The sequence below is a fragment of the Pollachius pollachius genome (assembly GCF_949987615.1).
Source record: "Pollachius pollachius genome assembly, chromosome: 17".
NCBI classification, from domain to species: Eukaryota; Metazoa; Chordata; class Actinopteri; order Gadiformes; family Gadidae; genus Pollachius; species Pollachius pollachius.
Window position 1 is genome coordinate 12,098,742 of NC_136950.1, and position 25,042 is coordinate 12,123,783.

The 25,042-nt window shown below is 48.5% G+C and overlaps 1 protein-coding gene across 1 annotated transcript in view; it reads left to right on the forward strand.

Moving 5' to 3' along the window:
- Nucleotides 1-24,286, forward strand: part of odad2 (outer dynein arm docking complex subunit 2) — a gene marked incomplete at both ends in the record, with an annotated part of 40,395 nt that extends 16,109 nt beyond the window's left edge. Inside the window, 11 exons of the mRNA XM_079755075.1 lie at nucleotides 1,209-1,355; nucleotides 1,788-1,997; nucleotides 3,157-3,390; nucleotides 3,515-3,625; nucleotides 3,749-3,903; nucleotides 8,908-9,088; nucleotides 9,420-9,481; nucleotides 12,415-12,529; nucleotides 16,394-16,582; nucleotides 16,853-17,074; nucleotides 24,173-24,286. Coding sequence (XP_079611201.1) covers nucleotides 1,209-1,355; nucleotides 1,788-1,997; nucleotides 3,157-3,390; nucleotides 3,515-3,625; nucleotides 3,749-3,903; nucleotides 8,908-9,088; nucleotides 9,420-9,481; nucleotides 12,415-12,529; nucleotides 16,394-16,582; nucleotides 16,853-17,074; nucleotides 24,173-24,286 — 1,740 coding nt within the window. The remainder of the gene's footprint in view (nucleotides 1-1,208; nucleotides 1,356-1,787; nucleotides 1,998-3,156; nucleotides 3,391-3,514; nucleotides 3,626-3,748; nucleotides 3,904-8,907; nucleotides 9,089-9,419; nucleotides 9,482-12,414; nucleotides 12,530-16,393; nucleotides 16,583-16,852; nucleotides 17,075-24,172) is intronic.
- Nucleotides 24,287-25,042: the final 756 nt, after the last annotated feature.

Here is a 25,042-nt window from a genome sequence, read left to right on the forward strand (position 1 = left end):
GCTGATTTCTGGGCCCACGTTGGCCTATCGCGTATCAAAGCACGTCTCGGGAACTGTTGTATATTCCAGTGTGAGGTATAAACATCTGCTGCCGTCTGCCCTTCGCAGATCAAACCGTTGTATATTCACAAGGTTTTTATATTGGAACTATGTATAATACAGACTAAATATAGCACTATTACAAGAAAAAGAGGAAAAAGTCTGCTGTACAGTACAGTGCTTGGAATACCACCATGACCTAACCCTAAGATTGTTATGTGCAGTGCCATAGGGCTGTCAGTGCTTCACCACAACTGGGATCCAACGGGGATCTATGCAGTGCTGAAATTGTCAAACAGCGACAAGACACAAACACTACATTTAGCACAAGCGCGCCAAGAAAAGCCGGGATTAGTTCCAGTGCAACTCATTTGAGGGGTTTGGTCTCATGTTGCTTGCTTGTTTTGAATCGTAAAAGTATTTTTTTTGTTGAAGTTGGGTGCACATTTGGGTTAAGCAGCACCTAATCAGTTACATCTCCTTGTTCCATGTCTAATGTACCAAGGGGCTTTAGGAGTGCATTTTTGACCCTCTCCGCCAAAACCACTTGTTGACCTAATAGTGCTTTTCTTACCAAGTCTAAAATATATTTTGCCTATTTGTATATAGCAACTGTCAAAACAAGATCCCCTAAAATTGTAACTTCAAATCCTTTTTCAAGTTGTTTTTTCTTTCTTTGTGGCAGTGGCTGGGGCCGGGGGAGGGGGGTTTGTAACTCATTCTCATCTTAGGTCATTGTCTAAGCACGGGGTTCCTGGCCTCAGCTGGGCGCGGCGGCCATAAGCACTGCTCTGTTCCGTTAGTAAATCGCTTCTTTCCCCCATCGGTGTTTACCACCACAAAGCTAAACACACACCAGGCTGCGGTACAAACAAATATAACCCCGAGCTGTAGTGGAAGGAAGGAGATGGGGGGAGGTTGGGGGGGAGAGAGGTGGGTCCTTGTCTTTCTTGTTCTCCCCCCACTTTAAATGTCTGTTTAATGTTTCATTCTCTCTCTCTCTCCCCCTCATTCTCTCTTTCTTTACTCTCTCTCTCTCCCCTCATTCTCTCTCTCTCTCTCTCTCTCTCTCTCTCTCTCTCTCTCTCTCTCTCTCTCTCTCTCTCTCTCTCTCTCTCTCTCCCTCTCCTTCCCATTCATCTGTGCTTGGCATTCATATTATCTCCCAGCGTGGCGACCAGACGGCCACTGTGATTGCTCTGTGCTGCATGATGGACTTCAACTTGGCGCAGGAGACGTGCCAAATGGCCATCCGGGACGTAGGTGGCCTGGAGGTGCTCATTAACTTGCTGGACACAGAAGAAATCAGATGCCAAGTGAGTCGCCGTGCCAACGGTGTGGACCCTACCGTGTTCCTGCAGCGCTCAAACAGTGCCGGCCCTGTGTGGCATGGTTTGAGAGAGAGAGAGAGAGAGAGAGAGACACACACACACACACACACACACAGGGTAGCAATTATTCTCAGATAGACCTAATAACATGTGTGGGTGCTTTCTAACCTGCTTTTATGAAGAATTTTTTGATCTCTCTATTTTTAGTGGGGTTGTGGGGGAATGTCGAACCAGCGGATAGTGCTCTAATTCAGCAAGGCAGATGTGTGAAATCCGACTGTCATTTGGCATTACCTAAACCTTAATATTACGACGGGTGCATTTCATTATCGCATTAAACAGATCGTTTTGATGTACGTGCGTGCATGTGTGTGTGTGTGGGTGCGTGTGTGCTTGTGCTTGTTTTGCCTGTGGTAGATCGGTTCGCTGAAGATACTGAGGAAGATCAGCCAGAACTCCCAGATCCGCCGCGCCATCGCGGACCTGGGCGGGCTCCAGACCATGGTGAAGATCCTGGACTCCCCCGTGGTGGAGCTCAAGGCCCTGGCTGCCGAGACCATCGCCAACGTGGCCCGCTTCCGAAGGGCCCGCCGGACCGTTCGGCAGTACGGGGGCATCAAGAGGCTGGTGAGAAGCTGGTGGAATGAAGACACACACACACACACACACACACACACACACACACACACACACACACACACACACACACACACACACACACACACACACACACACACACACACACACACATAGACACACACACACACACTTTCACAATCACAAAGGGAACTCAGGTTCAGTATGTGGAACAATGGAGGACAAATGTAGTGTCTGTTAGTCATTAAACGGTATAGACCACCAGTGGGGGATATCTTTAAAACATGGCCCACTGGAGAGGCTGTCTTGACAATGGAAGTAGGCCAAATCAAAGTGGTATGTAGTATTTATCACACACATCATCTCGCCAATAATCATAATCAGCTTACTGTGAAGTTTTGTTAGCAGTACAAAAGGTGCTGGTGTGCATAGATGTGCAGATCGGAGTCAACTGACCAATCACGTCGCGGTTTTAGTCTAATATCGATACCAAGCAAACTGATGCCTGATTCCAACCCCTTTGGGTGGGTCTAACAAAAAACAGTAGACCCACCCAATCATGCCCCTGCTGTAATCAAGCGGACAGACCCCACCCTCGTGTCTGACTAAACACCGGAGCCGGCCGCGGGGGTGAAACAGATAGAATGTCGCCGACATCCCGTGACCTGCGTTCCTGTTTATTGACAGAGGGTGATTAAAGCCCCCCGTGCCTTGTATTTTTTCCCCCTAGCCCCCCTTAACATCGGATGTTCTCCACGGAGGGTTGATTAATTTCACGCTCGGCTCCCTGTCCGACTTCAAACTGCACGGTGTGTAGTGGCCTGGCCTGCTCTGTCTCACCGGAGCGCAGGAGCTGTTGATTAAATGGCACTTACTGATGTCAGAGATGGGCATCGCACACAGGGCATTTTTTTCGTTCTGGGGGCCCAACGTCAACATCTTCCCCCGGCTGCTTTCCACTCCCGAGCATCTCCGGGTTTTAGATTCTCTCCGGCCCGTCGGTGGTGGTGATTGAGTTTTAATGATCTCCTTCCCGTCATGGCCGGCAACTTTGCTATTCTCATCTGGCGACCACCGCCATAAGCCCCCGGTGCAACAGCCAATAGAATCAGAGTCCTTGAAGCTCATTCAAGTCCTCATCCCCCTCCACCATGGGCGTGCTTTGCCTCTCCATCTGACCCGTGATCAGGTGGAGCTTCTGGACTGCGCCCCCGACGCGGCCACCCTCAGCGAGGAGCAGGAGAAGGAGGTGGAGGCGGCGCGCTGTGGGGCCCTGGCGCTGTGGAGCTGCAGCAAGAGCACCCGCAACAAGGAGGCCATCCGGCAGGCGGGAGGGGTGCCGCTGCTGGCCAGGCTGCTCAAGTCCCCCCACGAGAACCTGCTCATCCCCGTGGTGGGCACACTGCAGGAGTGTGCCTCGGAGGTGGGTGACCGCTGTCGTCAAGGTGCAGCGAAACCACTTAGAGAGGGGTTGTTTGGTTTAAGATGAACAAAGTGGTTGGGATGATTGATGGTCGGTTTCATGTCTCTCATTCACTGTCTTACAGGGCAGCTACAGGGTCGCAATTCACAGTGAGGGCATGGTGAAGGACCTGGTGACCAACCTGAACCGGGACAACGAGGAGCTCCAGATGCACTGTGCCAGCGCCATCTTCAAGGTAGCTGTTTTTGGCTTTTAGATCGGCCTCTCTGCTGACGATCCTGCACCATCGTCATTTGTCGAGGTGGTCTTCTGATCCAAGTAGAGGCAAGTCACTAAATGCTGTTCATTCCTTTTCCAGTGTGCCGAGGAAAAGCAAACCCGGGACTTGGTGCGTCAGTACCAGGGCCTGAAGCCACTGGTGTCCCTGCTGAGCAAAGCCGACAACAAACAGCTGCTGGCCGCCACCACTGGGGCCATCTGGAAGTGTTCCATCAGCATCGAGAACGTGGCTAAGTAGGGGATCCTTTGGAGTTCCAGGGGCCTTACGTTATTATGCTGTTCATTAAGTGCCCACACATCGTGCACACACACACACACACACAAACACACACACACACACACACACACACACACACATGCACACGCACATGGACATACACACATTCACAAACTCCCCAGATGCTGTGTTGCAAAATGTGCTTTCTTATGCACATACACGCATGCAAATACAAACACACTGTCTCTCTGTCTTTCTGTCCCACTCTCTCTCCCCCCCCCCCCTCTCTCTCTCTCTTGCTCTCGCTCTCTGTTAAGCGGATGTAGCAAATGGACTTGTAGTAGCAACGAGTGCACTTTTGACATGCTTGAGGTATTGAATAACCTCCGGTTCTATGATGTATAACCGTGTGTGTGGGTTGTAATTAGTGGTTACGGATAAGTCTGACTATGACAAATCCCTTGAGCAAGGGCAGCAATCACACATGCCTCAGTTTGGGGTAAGAGTTGATACCAATTTGCCATTTCAATAAGCATCTCCCTTACATTTCCCAACAATTTTTGGACAAAGTACTTGCTAAGTTGGGTTCGCAGTCCGCCTAGTTAATGAAGCGAATAATGGTGTACGTAGATGATGATGTATTTCGACCTGCACTCTATAACATTTGACTGCAGTCATCAACAAAGTATTGGTAATTGGTCAGTGATTATTTATAATTATGTCAAAATAAAAGCCTCAACCTAACTATGGTTATTTCAAATGTAGAGGCTCCACTCTAAGATCCCTCGCAAGTATCGCTCAACTGACGCCTCCCTTTTCCATTCACCATTCTCACAGACGCAATTGATTCAGAGTTATCGGTGGATGCATTATATCCTTTGTTTTAAATCATTTCAAACAAACGTCACGGCACAAAGAAACTTTTAAGACCTCAGTCAACTCTTTTGTGGTGCAATTATCGCATGTGTTGCTTTTCCTGGATCTCACATTGGTTCAGACACTAGTTGTCTGAATGTTTCCATTCTCGAGATGTTTTCATATCTCCCTCTCATTCTGAACCACGTTTTCTGGTGTCTGGTGGAAGAGGTTATCCGGTGCTCAATGTTACTTTTTGAACATGCAGTGATCCGGCCGCAATCATTTACACAACGCTTTGCTGGTGACTTTTGTTCTTTGTTGGCATTAACAAAATGACAAGGTTTCAAACTGCTGACTCGATAGGGTTTAGCTTTGTGCCGGTTGAGGAGAGGCTGGAGACATAACCACACGTCCAAGGAGTGTCAAATGAAACGCTGAAAGAATCAATCTGTGATTGCTTGAGTGTTGTCTCTGAGGCGAAGCAGGTTGACATAGACTATAAGGATTTCATGTATGGCCTAGATTTATAAGTGTCACTCACCCGGTCGCTTTAACAGCGAGCAGTTCTAGAGCAGTCCCCTGTTTTTCTTTTTCTTTTTTCCCATTATTTTCCCTCAGCATTAAATAGGGCTTACAGACTGCGCCCTGGCAGTCCAATGTCTTTCCATTGGTGCTCATGTTGAGAAACCTTTTAACAGCCTTTGTTTTCTTATTCAGTGTGAGACGTGGTAAGATATTAGGCACACATAATGATTCAATACCAAGATAACTTCCTAATAAATTTAAGCAGATTTTCGAGAAACGAGCCAATACGCTGATAAAACATTGCCTGTGAATCTATTTTGTCTTTGTCTGCGATTTATCTTTTTAAGGTAGGATTATGTGGAAAGATCTCCCTTCAAACACAGAAACGGTGGGATGATTCAAATTGCAGTGGAATTCTAAAAGTAACAAAAGAAAAGGCTTGGTCGGGTTCACACAAATCTTTCGACACCTCGTATATCATAACTGACTCGATGATATCCTTCATTTAGAGAGTCTTAGTTAAGGCCGCCCTATTGAAATAAAGCGCTGTGTTGCCACATTAAATTAAGCGAGGATTTCATTTTCAGTTGCATGCCAGTAAAATAAAAAAAACGAGGTGAACATGTAACCATCCCTATGATCATTTCATGAAGGAAAGTAAAAAAAGAAGAGGGAACGACTACATTATTTTACAAGCGTAGCAGAGTACTCATAAACTCACACAGAAACCTAAATGGTCCAAGCAGAAAATGAAAATGCAACGTTCACACCATCCGGCCGGCTGGCTCTCTCACCATGTTTGCAAATCCAATTCAGTTGCTAACAAAAGACACGGTAAATAGCAACAAAAATAACTTGAGACTGGAAAGCCCTCTGAGTGCAGCTTGGCATGGCCATAAAATAAGTTAACTGCATGGGCCGTGACTAATATGGCACCTTAGTACACTTGCTCCCAGTTCGGGCTTCATGCCTTCGTGTAATTACTCATAACAGTGTTGCCATGCATGCAAAAAATAGGAGAACTCAATAAATAAAACAATATCAGGAATGATGATAATGATACCGTTCACCACATGTAAACCACAAGCGGGCACACATCATTTACGATCATCAAACGGCTCTAAAGGTTGCCCTCCCTCTCATTACGGTTAATAATGCACTTAACATAGACGCAAACGTGAGAGAAAAACAAAGGGCCCATAGCAGGCGATATGCAGGGCGCAGTTTGGATCCTGGGAGCCGGATATCGGTGTTGTTGAGATTTTGGCCACGTCTACTCGTGTAAATGATGTGATTCACGTTATTATGGGGTTTCTTTTTCAGGGGGGGAGGTCAGAGGCTTGTTTAATTCACTTGAAAAACATAAAGGTCAGCTGAAAGGCTTGGGATAAAATGGCCGAGCCATTACTGTCAAAAGAGGTAGAGTGTGCTAATGGCAGCGGAGAGGTTGTTCGTGGAGAGCTACTGCAGAGCGTGTGCCCGTTTCAGAATCAATCACAGGCCCTGCGCAGTTTCTAGATGAAAATCATTTCGGAATATATTTCACTCGGCAGTGGGTTTCTTTATTTTTTTCTCTGTCATTTTCTGCATCGTGCAAGTCCACCGAAACAGACCTTTGTGGTGCTGTTGCACACAGCGCATACATTGTGCGTGAGGGATCTTCAAGGGTGGTGTGCATATTTCTTGGATTAGAGAGGGAGACTTCTGCTTCTGATTCGGAGGCCTGCATGTGTTAGCCATTTGCCTGATTAATGAAGCATCGGAATGGGAGGTGATTGATGGCCAGAAATGTAATTGCATTCATAATTTAAACGTGTTTGTTTTAGGTGCCCATCGCCCTAACGCTGGTGATTTCCAAAAGGACTCTCTCTCTCCCGATATTACAGATAGAGGCTGACCTTTGCCAAAGTTATGTGGACTTTGGGGAAAACACATTTGTTAAAGCCCTGTTAGGAAAAATTTACACATTGTTACATGTGAATTAAAAAAAATAGATTTATGGGGGAATCAACATGTGGCCGGGGGTGTTACGGACACACACACACACACACACACACACACACACACACACACACACACACACACACACACACACACACACACACACACACACAAACGCAGTACGAGACGGCTGAACAAAAGAGTGACGGAACAACTGTGCAATGGAAAACCACCAACTGCCATGTGTCAGAGCATCATTGCCAAGACAATAATTACTTGGTGAGGTCAAGATGGCGTTTGTTTTATTTTGTCAAATCCCAGCCATGCCACTCCATCCCACCTTGGTTCCTGGCCTCGCAACGGACAAACCTCAATCTCTCATCAATTCAAACCTATTCTCTACCCTGCTCTTCTCTCCTGAGTACAATAAGATGAAAAGTGTCCCTGACGCTCGCTAATACACAACTGAAAGTCTTCTGGCTCCCTGCTTACGGCCCGTGATTACTACGTTGTGTTGGCGGGTCCCGGGGGAGACTCCACCCACCCTGTTTAGGAATACCCAGAGGCCTCTTGTTTTTTTTTGTTTCCCATGGCTGGCCAACCAGAAGGGCTTGTTGGCATAAAAGACAGCACGCAAGCTTCCTGCACCACCGCATGCATTCGTTACTGTTACTGTGGATGAATGAGAGCAGGGAGAAGGGAGAAAAAAGAAGGGGAAGACAATCAATCATAGACGTCTGCTGCACAGGAGCCCCACTGCGGTTCTTGTGTCTGCAGACATGCTTTAATAAGGCCTCCAGTCGCGCGGTGCCCCGGCGCTTTTGCTGTAAAGGCCGCTTTCAAGCAGCTTTCCGCCGCGCTCTTCCACGCCATCGCGTAATTACCAGACTCGGGATCGGCCTAACATAAACACTCATCACCCCGCAGTCCATTTATCACACGTTAAATTAACGATTACAAGATAACTGTACTGTGCAGCCTATTGCAGATGACACTTAGGCGCTGGTGATATAGAATGAACCATTGTTTCTTTTGGCAGGCGATTGAAAGTTTTTTTAGCTTTGCCAGGGGCAGCGTTCATTAGCACAATTTTTTTTTTGTGCGAATATTCCTGTGTTTCAGTGGCAGCCGACCGCAACCGAGCGGCCTTGGACATCCATGATAGCCATACGGCCCCGTGTGGCCAGCAACCGAGGCTGCAAATATAAAGAACCCGAGTACATGCCCTTAGAACTCGCCCAGTGGTTTGTTGGGGTTTTCTGTGACCACATTTTATCCATTTTAAAAATGTTTACTAAAGTTTACTACTCTATCGCACTGGCATGCAGCACCAGGTCCCCAGCCGCCCAAAATCCCATCGATGAACTTTTCCAAGCCGCAGCAAAATTCATTCAGTCATGCAAAGCATATGCTTAGGGGAGCCCTGAGCAACCGTGGGAAAACGGCTTCTCTTTACCGGGTCAAGAGATCTGTGTACCCCAGGACGGTCGTTTGAAAACACAGCCTGTGAGAGTACTTCGGCATGTTGGCACTAGGCAATCTGATTCTGTTCTGGTTGCTTAGGTCTTCAGTCTTTTCGGTCTCTTATAATCCTGTGTTCTCGTTGCTCTTGTTTTGAGGGTTTCTCAATGAGCTGGGGTGACGTGATAACTAAGGACTGAGCCCCACCCCTCCCTGGTGCCTTGTGTCTCCTGCAGGTTTCAGGAGTACCAGACACTGGATATGTTGGTTGGCCTGCTGACGGACCAGCCAGAGGAGGTGCTGGTCAACGTGGTGGGGGCTCTGGGGGAGTGTGCCCAGGGCGCTGCCAACAGGGTCACCATCCGCAAGAGTGGCGGCATCCAGCCTCTGGTCAACCTGCTCACGGGAACCAACCAGGCAGGCTCACGTCCACAATACTGTACACTACCAATGATTATATTAATGTTGATTCACCCCCTTTGTCAACCTTTGTACCCTTCTTCTTTTTTCTTTTTTTTATACAGATTGATGTCAGATTAATGTTGACTTTTCAATGTTTTAAAAAATATATACATATATTTCATTGGCATGGAAGTGTGCAAAAAATAAGTGGCTATGTGCTTGCCTCACCTGCTATGTCTCTCTCAATTGTGTATTTTCCCTGTACCACTTCCTTCTCTTACTTTCTCTTTCTCTCTCTCCCTGGTTCTCTCCATCTGTCTATGTCTGTCTCTACCACCTGCCCTAGGCACTGCTTGTGAATGTGACCAGGGCGGTGGGTGCCTGCGCTGCAGATCTAGATACCATGGCGTAAGTGTCCTCCTATACATAATCCAGCCATCTCTTCGTTGCTCTCCAGTGGTCGTCGAAAACGCTAGATGGCTCCTGTCCTTTGTTTTTACCGAATTGGGTTCAAACTTTGCCCTATAGCTGCCCCCATGAGGTCACTTGTTAATGCGACAGAATCCAAAGACTGCTCATCAACCCGTCATGGCCGTTTGTGTGAAGCGTTCACCTGGGAAATCAACAGGCGATGACACACCTTTCATACGCCGCCTAATGACGGAGTGCAAAGGCGCCGTTTATTGTACCTGCTGTGTTAAACAGAGGTTGTGGTTCGAATCCCTGACGTTTTACTGTGGTCTGCAGCCCACTGTCGCTGGTCAGGCAAATATATACCTTCTGCAAGACCTGTCCAAGAATCTTGAGGCTAGAACAAAAACACTGTCCGTGTTTGGGTTGTTCTGTGTTCGCCGCGCCTGGTAACAGCGGTTGATCCCTGGCTGAAATGCCCTAGTTTTAACGTGTAGCACTACACACACTCTACATGACTATTTCAGACCTGCGAGACATGGACACAAATAAAGCTATTTTAGGAAAAATGTTGGTCAGCTCTGATTGTATTTACAAGGATGTAGCAAGTGAAGGGGTGCAAGACAAAAAATGAGGGCATGGTTGAGAAACCGAGGCCAGTTCAGAGTTTAACAGCCAGGCTGAGCACGCGGCTGCCCTGCAGTCGCCGGGCAGAGTTTCTCATGTTCTATCACGCCACATGTATATATTTAGGTCAGGTCTTGTAATCTTTTATCACTCACACTTAGTCCGTAGACAGAATGTCGTTATTACCACAGGCACTTTTTGTGTGTCTTGCGGCGGTGGTTTATTTTCAGACACGTATGTGTACAGTAGTTGGCCGAGCAATTAACATAGCTCATGTTTGATTACTTCCTGGTCCAGACCGACACTGCCCGAGGTGTTTGCGTGTTTTTATTTTTTTTCGCAGCTTCCCAGTGATGGAGCACACTCGCTGGCTGACCGGCCAACAGTGTGTCGGTAGTCTGGTTATTCGGAGGCCGATGATGTTACGTGTATATCTTTAATGTTGCCTCACAATCCCACACCGCAAGAGATCAGCTCTGTTACGTATGGCTTTATCTTGCCAACAGAGAGCCATTACTCAAGTAGCGGTGTGTTTTTAACAGCAATTATTCTCTCATCATCATTCTGACGCTGGTCATCCAAAACTACCAAAAGCCAAAAACACACCCCTGACTGCAGTTTTCCATATAAAACATGGGTTGTTGATTTGCTCCCCCGCCCCTCTCCTTTTTTTCGTATTCTCAAACGGGTAAGCAGCTCGATCAGTCACAAGATGTATTGCTACCACGCTGGAATCCCATGTAGCAACGCGAAAAAACATGCGTTGTTCGATTCCTTGAGGACTCTGCGATGCGCACTTCAAACTCCATCTCTGTCAGCTGCGTCTTTCAGGTTTTGGGGTTGTTTGTTTCTCCTGCTAACGCATTTTGTATCTGCCAGGAGCGCCCCTGAACCGTTTTGGCAGATGATGCAACGCTGGGTTCTTGGTCTTGGGGTCTGGTTGTAAAGCGAACCCATGAAGAGAATCATCTCTAGCCCTCCCCACGCCCGCCTCCAGACTGATTTATGCGTAAACAGCAGACAAACGGCGAGGGGGAGTCAGGGGGAGGGTTGACGCCTCGGCGATGAAGGTTCGCTCGTTGCCAGTCACGGAGACACCGTGATTAGGGAGTGTTTAAGCAATTATGACGACGTTTCAATGTGGGCCTTGTTGGTGGACAAGCACATGGGGAACGCGTTGCATGTTATTTATACCACAGACAGACGGCCGCACTGTGGCGTAACCCCCGCCCCCCCCAGCGCCCTAGGTTCCCAGAGCCCTGGCTGCAGCCGGCCTCCACGGCCATCATGTATGCAGCATGAAATACAGCTCACGGTTAAGTAAACTCCACTCGGGCCGCATGAAATATAGAGGGACCTGTCTCTGGCTATGTTTGATTTGGAAAGAGATCCACCTTCTTCTTTTTGCAGTTGTATTTTTTTATTTTTTTCTTACTAGGAGAGGGTAGGGGGTTGGGGGGGGGGGGTCGGTGATATGCGAGTCAAAAAACAAGCCGCCGCTACACACTGCGAGTTTGTCTCTGATTCTATTTATAAATCTCCAGCTTGATTTATGCACTCATGTACGAGGTACTACGCACAGATGTTTACCTGCTCACCTCTGCCCCCTTCCCGAAAAAACACTGAGGTTTCTCATGGGGGGTTGGCAATGTGTGTGTATGTGTGTATGAACGTGGGGGTTTGAGTGAAGAGACAATGGTTGTGCTTTTGCGTCTGGAGAGCACAAGGACAGGGAACTGAAGGCAGATTGTGATGGAGAGCTTTTTATGGAAGGCTCCTTTCATCACACTCTGCGGGCAGGGGGAGGTAAGCGCAGGGGTCCAGAAAACAGGTGGGATCAAAAAGAGCTGGAAAACAGGGAGCGAGCGGGCACTTCCTGTACCGAGTGTTGGAATATGATCAATGAAGGGGTCAGGGTGTATTTAATCACAACGTGCCAACGGTTGAATGTTTTTAACATACTTGACCTCTTCATTCCCCTCTTCCTTCCGTTCTTCGTCTCTCTCTCTCTCACTCTCTCTCTCTCTCTCTCTCTCTCTCTCTCTCTCTCTCTCTCTCTCTCTCTCTCTATCTCTCTTTCCCTTTGTGACTGTCTCTTCATCTCAATCTCTCTCTCTCCCTCTCTTTGTGGGTGTCCCTCTCTCTCGATCTCTCTCTCTCCCTCTCTTTGTGGGTTTCTCTCTCTCTCTCAATCTCTCTCCCTCTCTTTGTGGGTGCCTCTCTCTCTCAATCTCTCTCTCTCTCTTTGTGGGTGTCTCTCTCTCTCTCGATCTCTATGGGGGTGTCTCTCTGCCTATCCCCAGGATCATCGACAAACTGGACGGCGTGCGTCTCCTCTGGTCCCTGCTGAAGAACCCTGGAGTGGAGGTGCAGGCCAGCGCCGCCTGGGCCATCTGCCCGTGCATCCAGAACACAAAGGTACGGCCGGAAGGGGGGTGGGGGGGGGGGATAGAACAGCCAGGGCAGAAATGTTTTAGTCGTTTGTTCCCTGATTTTCCACGGTACTCGCTCATCTGTAATTGAAATCTGCCCATGGGAGCAGCGCAGAGAGAGAGAACGTTTAAAAGCACACAGATAAGCGATTAATCTTCCGCAGGATCCGTGTTGTTTTTTTAAGCGAGGGGGAAAAGCATCAGGCCGATGGGTGGGAGGTCCATGGGGGTGGGTTGGGGGGAGGGGGTTGTTTTGGGGGGGTCGGGGGAGCGTTGTGTATCAGGGTGTTCCGGCCTCCCAGTCGCTGAACAGAAGCTGTACTTGTACCCCTGAAGAAGCTCCCCGGTGTGTTCCACGCTCTCCCCCTTCAGGAGGGGGCGGGGGCCGGCAGAGTGTGTCAGCGGGGGGCTTACATGAACCCGGGGCCCAATAGAAAAAACAAGGGGCACCGCACAGCGTGCTGCGCTGGGGGGGCCGAGCGAGGCAGCAGACTGCAGAGAGAGAGAGAGGAGAGACTCTAATATCCTGTGGCGGGGCTTTCGGTGTCGGAGCTGCGGATCCGTGCTCAGCATGCTGCGGGGTACGTAGGCTCTGCGGGCTTTTTGCAAAGCGCAGGGCTAACACGCTGGGGCTCCATTTGAAACATTTTAAAACGCCCATGCCTGCTTCACATGTGGACGAAAGCATTTCTCTAGTTCCAAACAATGGCCGCTACTGTTCTCGTGCTATCGCCGGCCACGTGCGCTGGGTGGATTGATCGGCTTCCGATTAAAGATCTACGTTGATTTCGGAATTTCAGACGGCGCTCATTCATAAGGGACTTTTCACACAACTGTTATGACCTCACTGTTGGAGTGGATCATTTCAACCCGCGTCACATGTGCCACGAGGCTTCAAGTTACCCAGCAGCACTGGTCGTCCATCAAGAGGTATTCCAGGTACATGTCATCAGCTCTTTGATGCACATGGTGCTCGCCTAGCATCCAAGTACAAAGGGAATGTTGTTTCTATTAGATTAGCACCGTGATTAGGGTAAACAGTGTGTCAGAGGGACAATCTGGTTAGGGTTATGCGGATAAATTGGGCCCAGGCAGGTGTTAGAGAATGGGGGAGGGGGGCAGGGGGGCGGAGAGGTCTGAGGTCTGCGGCAAAACAACGCATGGCAGGCCAATGAAGGGCGCGGAGGAAGCCGGGGCCCACCGTAGAACGCTAACAAAGTTTGACACTGTTTGTCTGGACGTCATCGTGCCAATTTCTCGGGGGTAGAAACACACGAACATGCCCTTTGGGTGATTCCTCCTCTTCCTCCTCCTCCTCCGAGAGAGAGCGCGAGAGAGAGAGCGAGAGAGACAGACCAAGAGAGAGAGAGAGTAAGAGAGAGACAGGAGCTCGATGGCAAGTGCTGAGCAACATGATACAGCTGCCTCGGCCCGGTAGTTATTTAGATAAAAAATCCCCCCATGTGGTTCCATTTAGAGCGTCCACCCCTAGAGTCACGAGCGAGACGGCGCTATAAATGCATCTGCTGGACGCTTCTTATTGTTGGCCTCGGCCAGGCACAGCCTTCACACACACACACACACACACACACACTGACCCAGTAGCTCGGCATGTCCAGCCAGCTCAGCCGCCGCCACGACCGTTTGTTCTGGTCCCGGCCAAGCGTAGTGGTGGGCCCGCCAGCCGCTTCAGGCGTATTCCCCCTTGGTTCCCCAACCAAATTTCAGCGTAATGAAACACACTATTAGGGTGTATCACTAGCCCGGCCAGAGTCCTAATGACCCAACCCGATGAAAGGCACCGGACGTCTAGTTTACTTTCACCCGACCTTGGCTGCCCCGTTTTGCAATCGATCCCTCGGTGTTATAACCACCAGTGGGTGGTAGGTGCTAGTCCATGGACGACTAACTCTGTGGGTTGTCTCCCGGGTTTCTTTATCTTGAGAGACATACCGCTGTGTGGAATGCATCCCATCCTAAACATTTCATGCAAGAATAACATGAGAAGGACTAGCAGAAACCAATAGGAGAGTGACAGAGCATCCTTCTACCGTGAAGAGACTGGTAATGGAGTGGGATGGGGGGGGGGGGGGGTATCCAGGCTTTGAAAGAGATACTGGCTCGCCTGTCGCAGCTGGTGGCTGGGGATGGCTTCCTCTGTCGCTGGGAGTCCCGGCCCCACTCATCATCAGTATTCCTCAGGAAGGGCTTCCTGTGTGCCTGGTTGTGGCTGGGTGGGTAGGGGGGGGGGGGGGGGGGGGCGGATGGACGGGTGGGTGGCTGGGTGTCTGTCCCTTGGGTGAAGCGCCTGGCTACAGCCCTATTGCCCTAAACCACTCACACACACACACACACACACACACATGCACCCACACGCGCACATACACACGTACACGCATGCTCAAATACACACACACAAACAGGCACACACATACGCGCAGTTGCACACAAACAAACACACATGCACACAGACATAAGCATGCACACATATACACACACACACACACATGCACACACACACACACACATGCACACATACACACACACACATTCACGCACTCACACACACACACACATGCACACATACAAACACACATGCACAGCCCATGGCACTGCATCACAGGGCCAATAGAGAGGCCGCGCCCTGGCCTGATCTCAGCCCGGGCTCTGTGTCTGGGGAGAAAACGGCCCTGCAACGAGTTCTACCAAGAGAAGGATCCGCCGAGCAAAAGAAAACACACATCAGAGGCCCAAATTTGTTATTGTACGAAATCTCAGAGGACGAGTGGCCGTTTTCTTTCTCATGATATGGATCATGAGGAGGACATATATAGCGTACATGAATTGGAATCTATTTCGATGTCCTGTACAGCCGTGTGTTATCCATCAGCGCTGGACACTTAGATTGATGTTGAAATGTACCCAAATTAGGCTCGCTTTGTGATTTGTATTCAGTCATCCGTAATTGCATGCCTTCCAGGGATATTTGTTCTCATTCTATTTCCATAGCCTCGAACATTACAGCCTTCACCCACCTAGATGTCTCCCTCCCCTTGGCCCGTTGTGATTTTTAATCAGCGGGCCAATGGGCCAAGCCGTGCTCGCTCTGCCCATGTGGTTCTCCTCCGGATGCCTCCGCCGGTCTCTCAGCGTGGACGGTCAACACCCCCCATAAGTGTCTGGGCCGGCGGTGATGCCAGCGCCCAGCCAGGGCCCTCTGGTGCCACGGAGGGCCGCTCTGCCGCCGCTCTGCCTGCTGCTTTAACCTTGGGAACAAAGCCCCAGAAGGCCCCCCGCCAAGCCCTAATCTTATGTTTTCCTCCTCCGCGCTCATGACAAAGTGACATGGAGAGGAAGCGACGTTGACAGAAACGTCAACAGCTCACGCCGTGCATCCAGGGGGGATGAGAAATTAGCGTTCCAGGCCGTCGTCATATTTACCGGGTGATGTTTTGCTGGCGCTTTTAAGGACATCCACAGCATTCTTCTTGGTTTTGGCCTTTTATAGACAGATCATGATGGATCAGCGACACATGCCCGGCGATAAATATAAGCTGGAGCAGTCTCTGTCTGGCATGCTGACGACCCTTTTTCCATCAAGTGTGTAACGCAATACCGCGTCACGGAGCAGTGTTTCACCTCTGCTTTGCATCTGCATTGATTGGACTTTGATTGTTTCCGAGGCTGATGAAATGACTTTTCCTATCCCTTATTGTCTTTTGTCCTGCTTGACTCCTGCCAACCTCCTCGCCTTACCCATAATAGAATCCCTTCTTTCTTTTCTTTGGTGCTCTTTGTTTCACATGTGAGCAAGTGCGCTGTCCGATAACCCAACCCCTTTGGACTCCAGTACGCAGGGGAAATGGTGCGCTCCTTCGTCGGCGGCATGGAACTGATTGTCAATCTGCTGAAGTCAACAAACAAAGAAGTGCTGGCGAGCGCCTGCGCCGCCATCACCAAGATCGCCATAGACAAGGAGAACCTGGCAGTGATCACGGACTACGGGGTCGTCCCCATGCTGGCCAACCTGACTAACACAGTGAGTGCACCGCAGCCACCTCCAAACGGAAGACACACACAACAAGCAACCGCCAAACCAAACGTATACAATGTCCCTTTTGTAGACAATCAAGCAACTTTTTCTCTAGGGCTAGCCAGGCTAATGAGCAGAGGCATGATGGATGAGGGTCTCTTGCAGAGATATAGAGAGGCAATACCCACCGCAGCACTGGGTATTTCCTCTGACAGCCTAGCCTTTAGTGGTCCAGGGGTTCCAATGCTTAATTTAGTTTTTCCTCCCCACACACAGACCGATGACAGGCTCCGTCGCCACCTGGCCGAGGCCATTGCCGGCTGCTGCATGTGGGTGAGCAACATCGAGTCGTTCGGGGAGGTGAGGGCTGTGGCCCCCCTGGTGCGCTACCTCAAGTCCCAGGACCGCGCCGTGCACCGGGCCACGGCCGAGGCGCTGTTCCAGCTGTCCAAGAGCCCCAACAACTGCATCACCATGCACGAGAGCGGAGTGGTGAAGGTAAGGAGCAGTCACGACGTGCCCCCGTTCTAGCAGGGGGTGTTAGTTATGCTACTGTTATGCTACTGTAGGGCTGCTTGGGACGCGGCCAAGGTGGTCAAATCACAAACAAACAGGTTTTCATCCGCTTTTTTGTTTGTTTTATTGTAGATCAGTCGCAAGGCACTTGTTTCGTTTGCTGCGTTGTGTTGATTTAGGACTAAATCCGTCATTATTGTGCTGAGGGAAGTGACTTAGAAGGGAACCCCCCCCCCCCCCCCCCCCCTTTTACAGCGACGTGTGACTAAAACGCTGGCTAATAAAACGTTGAAAGGCTGTGACTATTTTCAGAGCCTTTGACCGGCGGAGCAGAAACAAAGCAGTGTTTTATTCGGTGGCGGAAACATGACTCCAGTTTCTGGCCGTCATGGGAGTTCAGCAAAGCAAACAGGCCCAGTGTGTGCAAAGTGCCGTTTCCACCGCTAGAACCTAGATGCCATCGCAGCACAAGTCAAAGGGCTGTAGCTGGGGGTAACCGTTGCTAAGGGCCGATCCTGGACGTCTGGGTGCAATGCAGCGATGATGTGTTTCAGAGGCCAAGGAGTGCTTTGGTCATTGGTCATGCTTTTATTTTGTATGTGTTTCGTTTTTTTGTTTTTTTCTGCAGCTGCAGTGACCTTTTCTTCACAGTTACGATTTTGATACTGATAATCTAAAAGTAATTATCCATAAACAACAACATTGTTTGTTTGTTTTTCCCATGGAGCTGTTGTTTATCTTTGTCCATGAGAGAGATGCAGAGACAACAGTCTTATTCTCAAATTTGTTTGTGCGCCCAACATTTTTACATGAAAACACATTTTGTGGTATTTTTCTTTTTTAGTCCCCTTCCATAACAACTGTGAAATAATGATGCAGGGTTCTTTTGTCATCGCAGCCAAATATTTGTTCCCATGTTCATTTAACTGTGTACTTAAGCTCAATCCACTGTTTAAATCCATGTGGTTCAACACCAGCCATAATTGGTAGCTAGACCCAACATTTGGTGTTCCAGAAAGGCAAACCAATTTGCAAAAGTCATGCAGCCCATTGTTTTTTGTAGTGTGCACCATGACAAGAACTGGACAAGTTGTCCTTCCCCGTTTTAATCTACTTGTTCCCACAGGCGCGTGTGTGTGTGTGTGTGTGTGTGTGTGTGTGTGTGTGTGTGTGTGTGTGTGTGTGTGTGTGTGTGTGTGTGTGTGTCTGGTGTGTGTGTGTGTGTGTGTGTGTGTGTGTGTGTGTGTGTGTGTGTCCATTCAAACTGCATACCGCCCTTTCGAATACGAATACGACTCTCTCTGCCCTTATTAACGTGCCAGTTCACCACACCTGCATAACGTATTTCGGGACTTTTAAAGAGCCTAATTGCCACAGAACTGATTTGCGCTCTTTTCATTTGTTTCCTAATCTCGAACCTGGAAACTAAACACAAGTTGGCTCGTGGTTCAGTCTGGCCTCTCTCCTCCAGTCTGGAGAGAGAGAGAGAGAGCGACTCAGACAGACAGATGGACAGACTGATGTTTACCTCCTCAGCGGGGTGGGATTAGGACCTGTCAATCTCTCTTTGAGGGAAACGGTTCACAGAACAATATTTCTGTCTATTTGGTGATATACGGGCCGATGTCGCGACAGAGAATTACCTAGATCACCTACCGCCCAGAATGGGCTGCGAACGTGTTCAACCAGGACCGATGCAGGGCGCTGTCTGTAAGCAGCGTCTTATTTACTGCCGGGCCTAAAACCTTCTACTACCTCGTGTATTATTGCAGCAATATTTCAAGGAGCCTTTCAGTGCCACTGAGGAGCTCTCAAAACATGTCCACCCGCAAGCAGGGTATGATTTTGAGCAATCTCTTGCAGCAAATGAACTCTGTCTCTCCCGCTGCCAGATTTAGTTCAGTAAGTACCTTTCCTCACTACCATACTTAATGGTGTATGGCCTGGTCTCCTAAGAGTCTCGGAGGAAATTAAGCATAGAAAAGAAAGTATTTCACACTGGAAAACACATCAGTGACCTGTCTGTGGTTTTACTTTATTTTATTTATTTTTGCCATTTCCATGGTCTTGAAAATGTTGCTCATGCACATTGTCAATCACGAAGAAATATAAAAATAAATATTTGTAGTGTTGAATTGATGTAAAGTATTATAAAGACTTTTCTATATACTGTAATTACAGATCAGAATCAGCTGATATCAGCTGTTGTTGCTGATATTTGTGCTGTTTTGCTTTGCTCCAAACTCAGAAGGTATCTGATTCAGAAAGTAATAGATTCATCTGAAGCAACAATGACCACCCCATACTTTCAATAATAAAATAGTGAAAAACAAAGACTTTCAGGTACAGATAATGCATAGTAGGTAACTAGGTATATCCCTTACGTTATCCATTTTACTGAATCTCTTTGACTCTTGTCTTTAACAGTCATCTTCTGGATAGAGCAAAATAAGAAAATCATACGTGCATAAACTCTACTATACTAAACCAAGGATTTGTATGGGGACATCACTCGTTCATTCCCCGTTCTCACCGTCATGCTTTGTATACAAGCGACTGAGGGCACCCACACCTGTTTTGTTCCTTCCTTGTTCCACTCAATGCTTTGGGCGCTCCCTCTTGTTTTTGCTTGGCGGAAATCTCTTGGACCCATGAGAGCTAGCCTTGTTCTGAATGGGAGTTTAGGGATTTCTTGGCTACTCGGACGGAGAGTGTGCAGCTCCCTACCCACCACATATCCCCTCTCCCCTTTTTCCATTGATGAATTGCCTGCCCGGTTCGATTTAACATCCACACTTGATATCTCACAGTTTTATAAGGATGTGCTTCATTTTCGCCTGTGTACAAAACCAACACATGGCTCTACCTCGCTTCCCCAGGACCGAGGAGTGTTTGCAGAAACTATAAATTCTCCCAGACAGCTTCAGCCAGCTCATTGTATTAAAGGGATCCTTTCATACGAAGGAACATTGTGTTGTAAATTGGTGAAAATTGCAAAATGCAATTATTGGTTATTTCCAAGTACAAGCATTCCATGTTGGAGCGGTTGCCAGCCCAGGATATGTTCATTCTTTTAACTTAATGAGGGAAAAAATGCTTGGAGCTCTGAGCACATTGCTACCCCAGTGCCGATTCAAAGATTCAAAGTCTCACTATTGGATTTTCTTCATGGGTTCCTCCCTTGTATAACAAACAGTACGCTCAGGGAGCAAAAGATTGGGCAATAATGCTTTTTGCGATGGCGAGGTCTAAGCTGAGTTGGGTCAGGCGGCATCCAAATAATAAAAACACGTCGGTCCACTGTTCTTTCCTTATTTAGCTTTATTAGTCATAGCCCTTTTGTTTAGCAGGAGTTTGTCTCAGCTTGTGGATGTGGCGATGGTGCACACTATTTAGGCTATCTGCAATGTTTTGACTACAGTGTTCTCGAGAGGCATCGGGCGTGATGCTGCAAAGGCCCTCTGTCTGAGTGAGCCGGAGCCGTTATGTCATGTCGCTTGTTTAAAGTTTAACTAGCGTAGGGACCTCATCGTTAGCCTTATACTTGTAGATTTTAAATCAGCGTTTCATGAAGTGCAGCTTTTGCTCTCTACTGGCTAAGGTGCCAGGTAGAAGTTTATTTCTATCTCTCCGATTTTTCACCTGCCGCTTATAAAACCGTGTACAATTATGGATTATCCAAAACCAGGGAGAAATTGACCGTCATGGTGAGATGACACCAATGGGTCCAAGGAAATTCACCGTAGGTCTTACACAGACCTCAATACAGCCAATCATAAAAGCTCCCCAACACGGTAGTGGGTGACCTGAGCCATCCCCAACCAACAATACCCCACACCCCAGCAGTTGCTGGGTATTTATTTCACACCCTGATTTTCCATCTTCCTGTGTTGCTCCTTAAATCTTTTTCTTCTTGTGAAAGAGCAGTTGGTGTACGTAAAGGTTCTCTGGCCCAACGGAGGCAGCAGGGAATGTTGTTTGCCTCGGTTTCCCATAGTTACTTCACCTTTAGCCTCAGCTAAACGCCGTTGTCCGTCAAGTGCCGTTTGCCTACTCATGGGAGCCTGAAACATGTAAAATGGAAGGGGTACGAGGTGCACCAGAAGAGCCATAATAGCTGTCAGGCCATGGCAATGCGAGGGAATGGGGGGGGTTAGGGGGAGGTTAGGGGGTTTAAACCAGAACTCCTGCAGGGAGCTGCAGCAGAACTTGTTGCACTTAACAATGTCACGCCTCTGTGCACGATGTGATTTGTGTACACGCATACCGCAACACGTTTGGCCCCTTCCAGAATGCTCCCTACTCCCTTCTCCTTTCCGGACACCTTCCAAAAATCTGCCGGGGGGAAGCGTGCTCCCTGGCTCTCCCCTCGGAGGTCAGGACTCACCGGAGCTCTCCTACGGATCTCAGACTCGCAATTCATTTCTCCAGCGTGAGGCAAGTGTTCGTGTTACCGCAGTCAGGGAATATCTAACAAGCAGCGTATTATATTCTTCGAGATCCCAGCTGGGAGGAGGGAAAACGGCACAGACAGAGAGACACACTTATCTAAGCCGGGCAGCGCGCTTTCAGAGAGAACTTATTTGGCTGCGTTTGAATAACATGCTATGAGGTTGGCAAAAAAATAAAAAAAGTGCAGCCCTCTGGCACTTTGCAGGCATCCTCTCCTCTTACAAGCATTGCTTGTTTGAGCGAACTGCATGTTTTTCGGGAGCCTGTGGATGTAAGTTTACTTTAGGAGGCTTTTTTGCAATGCTATTTAAAAACCCCTATGAGAAAAAAAAAACTAAAAATCCATTGGTAAATGTTTTGCATACACTCCCTGACCTTAGTGCACAGGGAAGAGCTGGAACTTATTGGCCCACACAGTCCATTCTTTTTCACAGAAATGATACAATTATAATCAAGGGGAGCGATCTTATTTTCTCAGCTTTCTGTGGGTTCACCGTACATTAGGCCCGCCGGCCTGGTCCGTGCTCCTGTGCGCAGAAGGGGTTGCTTCGCCTCGTCCTTCATCTGTTTTCTTTTCTACTATTTATCTTCCAGCAGAAAATTCCGGGAATGTCTCCTCTCTCCGCTTCCGTGGCTCGGGCGCTAACCACACAAATGTGCACAGCAGCCCCTGTAAGCCCTGCATGTAACACGGAGAGACCGGGGTCAAGGGTCGTCCGGGCGTCTCGGCCTCCGACATGCGTTATGAACGTAATGATAACACGAGACGGGGGGGGGCTGGGGGGGAAGCAGCAAAAAAAAAGCTGTTTGGTTTGCTGGTGTCCTAAGACAATCTGGGTTTTGTTTTATTTTGTCTCTTTTTTTTCTCTTTGTATTCAAGGAGACATGACATGAAGAAACAGCAGATGTCTCCCAGCGCCTCATTAGGCGATGACAATTCATGGCAGGAGTTGCATTGTCTGTTTTGTTAACATGGCAGAGACAAAGGAATCTCATTACTTCATCCTCCTCCGGATGGATGTCTGGTGTCAGCTGTGAAATAGAGATGGGCCTGTAGGGTGAGGGGTCGCCACGAGGGAGCGCGGCTCGGTGAGAGAAGGATCACAGGGAATCACTGCCATCTTAACCTCCATATGAATTACATTTGTTTACGAAGATACTCTTTGGTTTTAAAGGGGATCGGCTGTGTTCCCACGTCCGCCGTGTTGCTATGTCACTTGTAGGATGGCAAACGATTTGTCATTTCGGCAACGAAATACCAAATACAACACAATTCAGATGCTGCTCACAACATAACCGCAAATCCTGCTGCAACATGCAATTGTTAGTCAAGACACCCTCTTCATTCTTCCTCAAAATTAGTTTGAGGCCTTGAGACTTCCAAAGTGGCACAATTTGCCTTACATTAAGCATATTTACAGTACAAGATGATATTTAGGACTCCTAACTTAAGTGCTTACTTTACGGATTTAAATTTGCCTTTGGTTGATTATTGACGTAAACACGAAAGTACCCACTATAATTGCAAGTGTGTCCCAGGAAATCTCAATGGCTCACTATTGGGATTTCACGAAAGGGGAACACATTGAACAGATTTAGATTCAGCCATTGCAGCACAGTGTTTGTGCTCTAATTTACTCTTCTTTTTTTTTGTTTGCCCTCCCCAACTGCCCGCAAACCAAATGCAGCCATTTACCTCAAGATAAACACACACACACATACACACACACACATGCACACACAAACAACAGTGTACCAGCCAACGCGTTTTGTCCTTGTGGTGCTTCACATGAAGATGGGCACGCATCCCCGTGTAGATAGAGATCGTAGTGCGTAGCTTCTCTAAACCATCTCAAGCAGTCCAATGAAAATGATATAAATAATGAACCTACTGCGCTACACATTCCTTAAGCTGAATAAAAAAACGTAAGCCTGTTCTGCAATGAGATCAAACACCTCTGCTGTTATGCCGGGGGGCGGTAATGGTGGGATATAAGCTGACCTTTGGAGTGGTGGAACAGGCGGTACGTGTGGCACGGATGGTGCTCCAGTTTTGAATGTCGAGCCTGCCTCGTTTTGGCTTTCATCTGAACCAACTTACAAGAACATGTGTGCTCACAGCTGTAACCCCTTTTCCCCAGGCATGGTTGAAGAGGTTGAAATGGGACACACACACACACATACACACATACATCATACACTCACCAACGCACTCACACACACACAATATGTGCACTGGCACGTACACGTTATGCCCCGTTATGCACTGTAAAGAGATTGGCTACATTTTTTAACAAGGGGGTCATTTGATTAGAGCAATCAAGGTTAATGCAATAATATAATAAACTTTGTGTTCGATGAACAGACCGGCCTCATAATCACTTCCATGATGTGCGTGGAAGGCAGAAATTGACGCCGCCAACTTCCCCCTCCCTGTTTGAAGATTTATTTCATTTTATTATATTGAACGTTTTTCCAAACGTGGTGTGACTGGAGGAACAGGGAGCGTGTCTGGTGTTTGTGGCTCACTGTCGCGTCCCACGGCTGCGGCAGCTCAAGGTTCCCATTTCTGATAACGCCGTCCTGCCAACACTCTCCCCCCCCCCCCGCTCTGCTCCCCCCTCACAGCCCCTGCTGGTGATGATTGGCTCCACAGACGACGTGCTCCAAGAGGCCGCCGCCGGATGCCTGGGCAACATCCGTCGACTGTTCCTGGCCTACGACAAAGCACGCTACGGTTAACCCCCTACCAACCCCCACCATCCCACCACCCCCACCCCCGGGCGGGGACGGCGAGTCACACCCGGGACAGTGAGGCGGTCGGGGTGGTTTGGGTGTGGAGGAGTGGGGAATGGGACGGGGGGGGGGGGGGGGGTTGCTGGCTGATTATTGAACAAATAAATCCGCCCCAGATCCCCGTTCCATCTGAAGCCCCGAGCAGCTTTCTTTCAGTCCGTCTTATTTTGGGCTGCCAGAGTGTTTCAAGTCAAATATTGTGACACGCGATGAGCGCGTATTTACGTTTCTTCTGCTTCCGTCGGGGGGCTGGGGGCTTTTATCTGCAGCGCCGCGCACACGTCAATTATTTCATCAGTCTCTTATACAAACAATTTCTTGGAATCCATCTTCTTCTGCTTCTTCTACTTCACCCCCTCCTCCTCCTCTTTCTTCGCTGTCTGTCTCCTTCTTGGAGTTTTTGGACGGTGAAAATAAATACATAACTTTTCAGTTTTCTCCGGTGCCAAATCCCTTCTACGCTTTTCGAAGAGCGGTATCGGTTCAGGGCATGTTCTCTGTGGTCAACATTCTCTGATGCAATTTGCTGAATCCAAACAAGATCTGAATCTTTTTTTTTTTTTTAAGGTTCGCTTATTGCTTCCTCTTCCACATCTACCTCTTGGAACAGCAGACAATGAATACGAGTGGTTTGGTTTCGATATGCTCATAGGCAACTCCAACGAGTTACGTCGCTCAACCTAACAGCCTATTGTTTGCGTG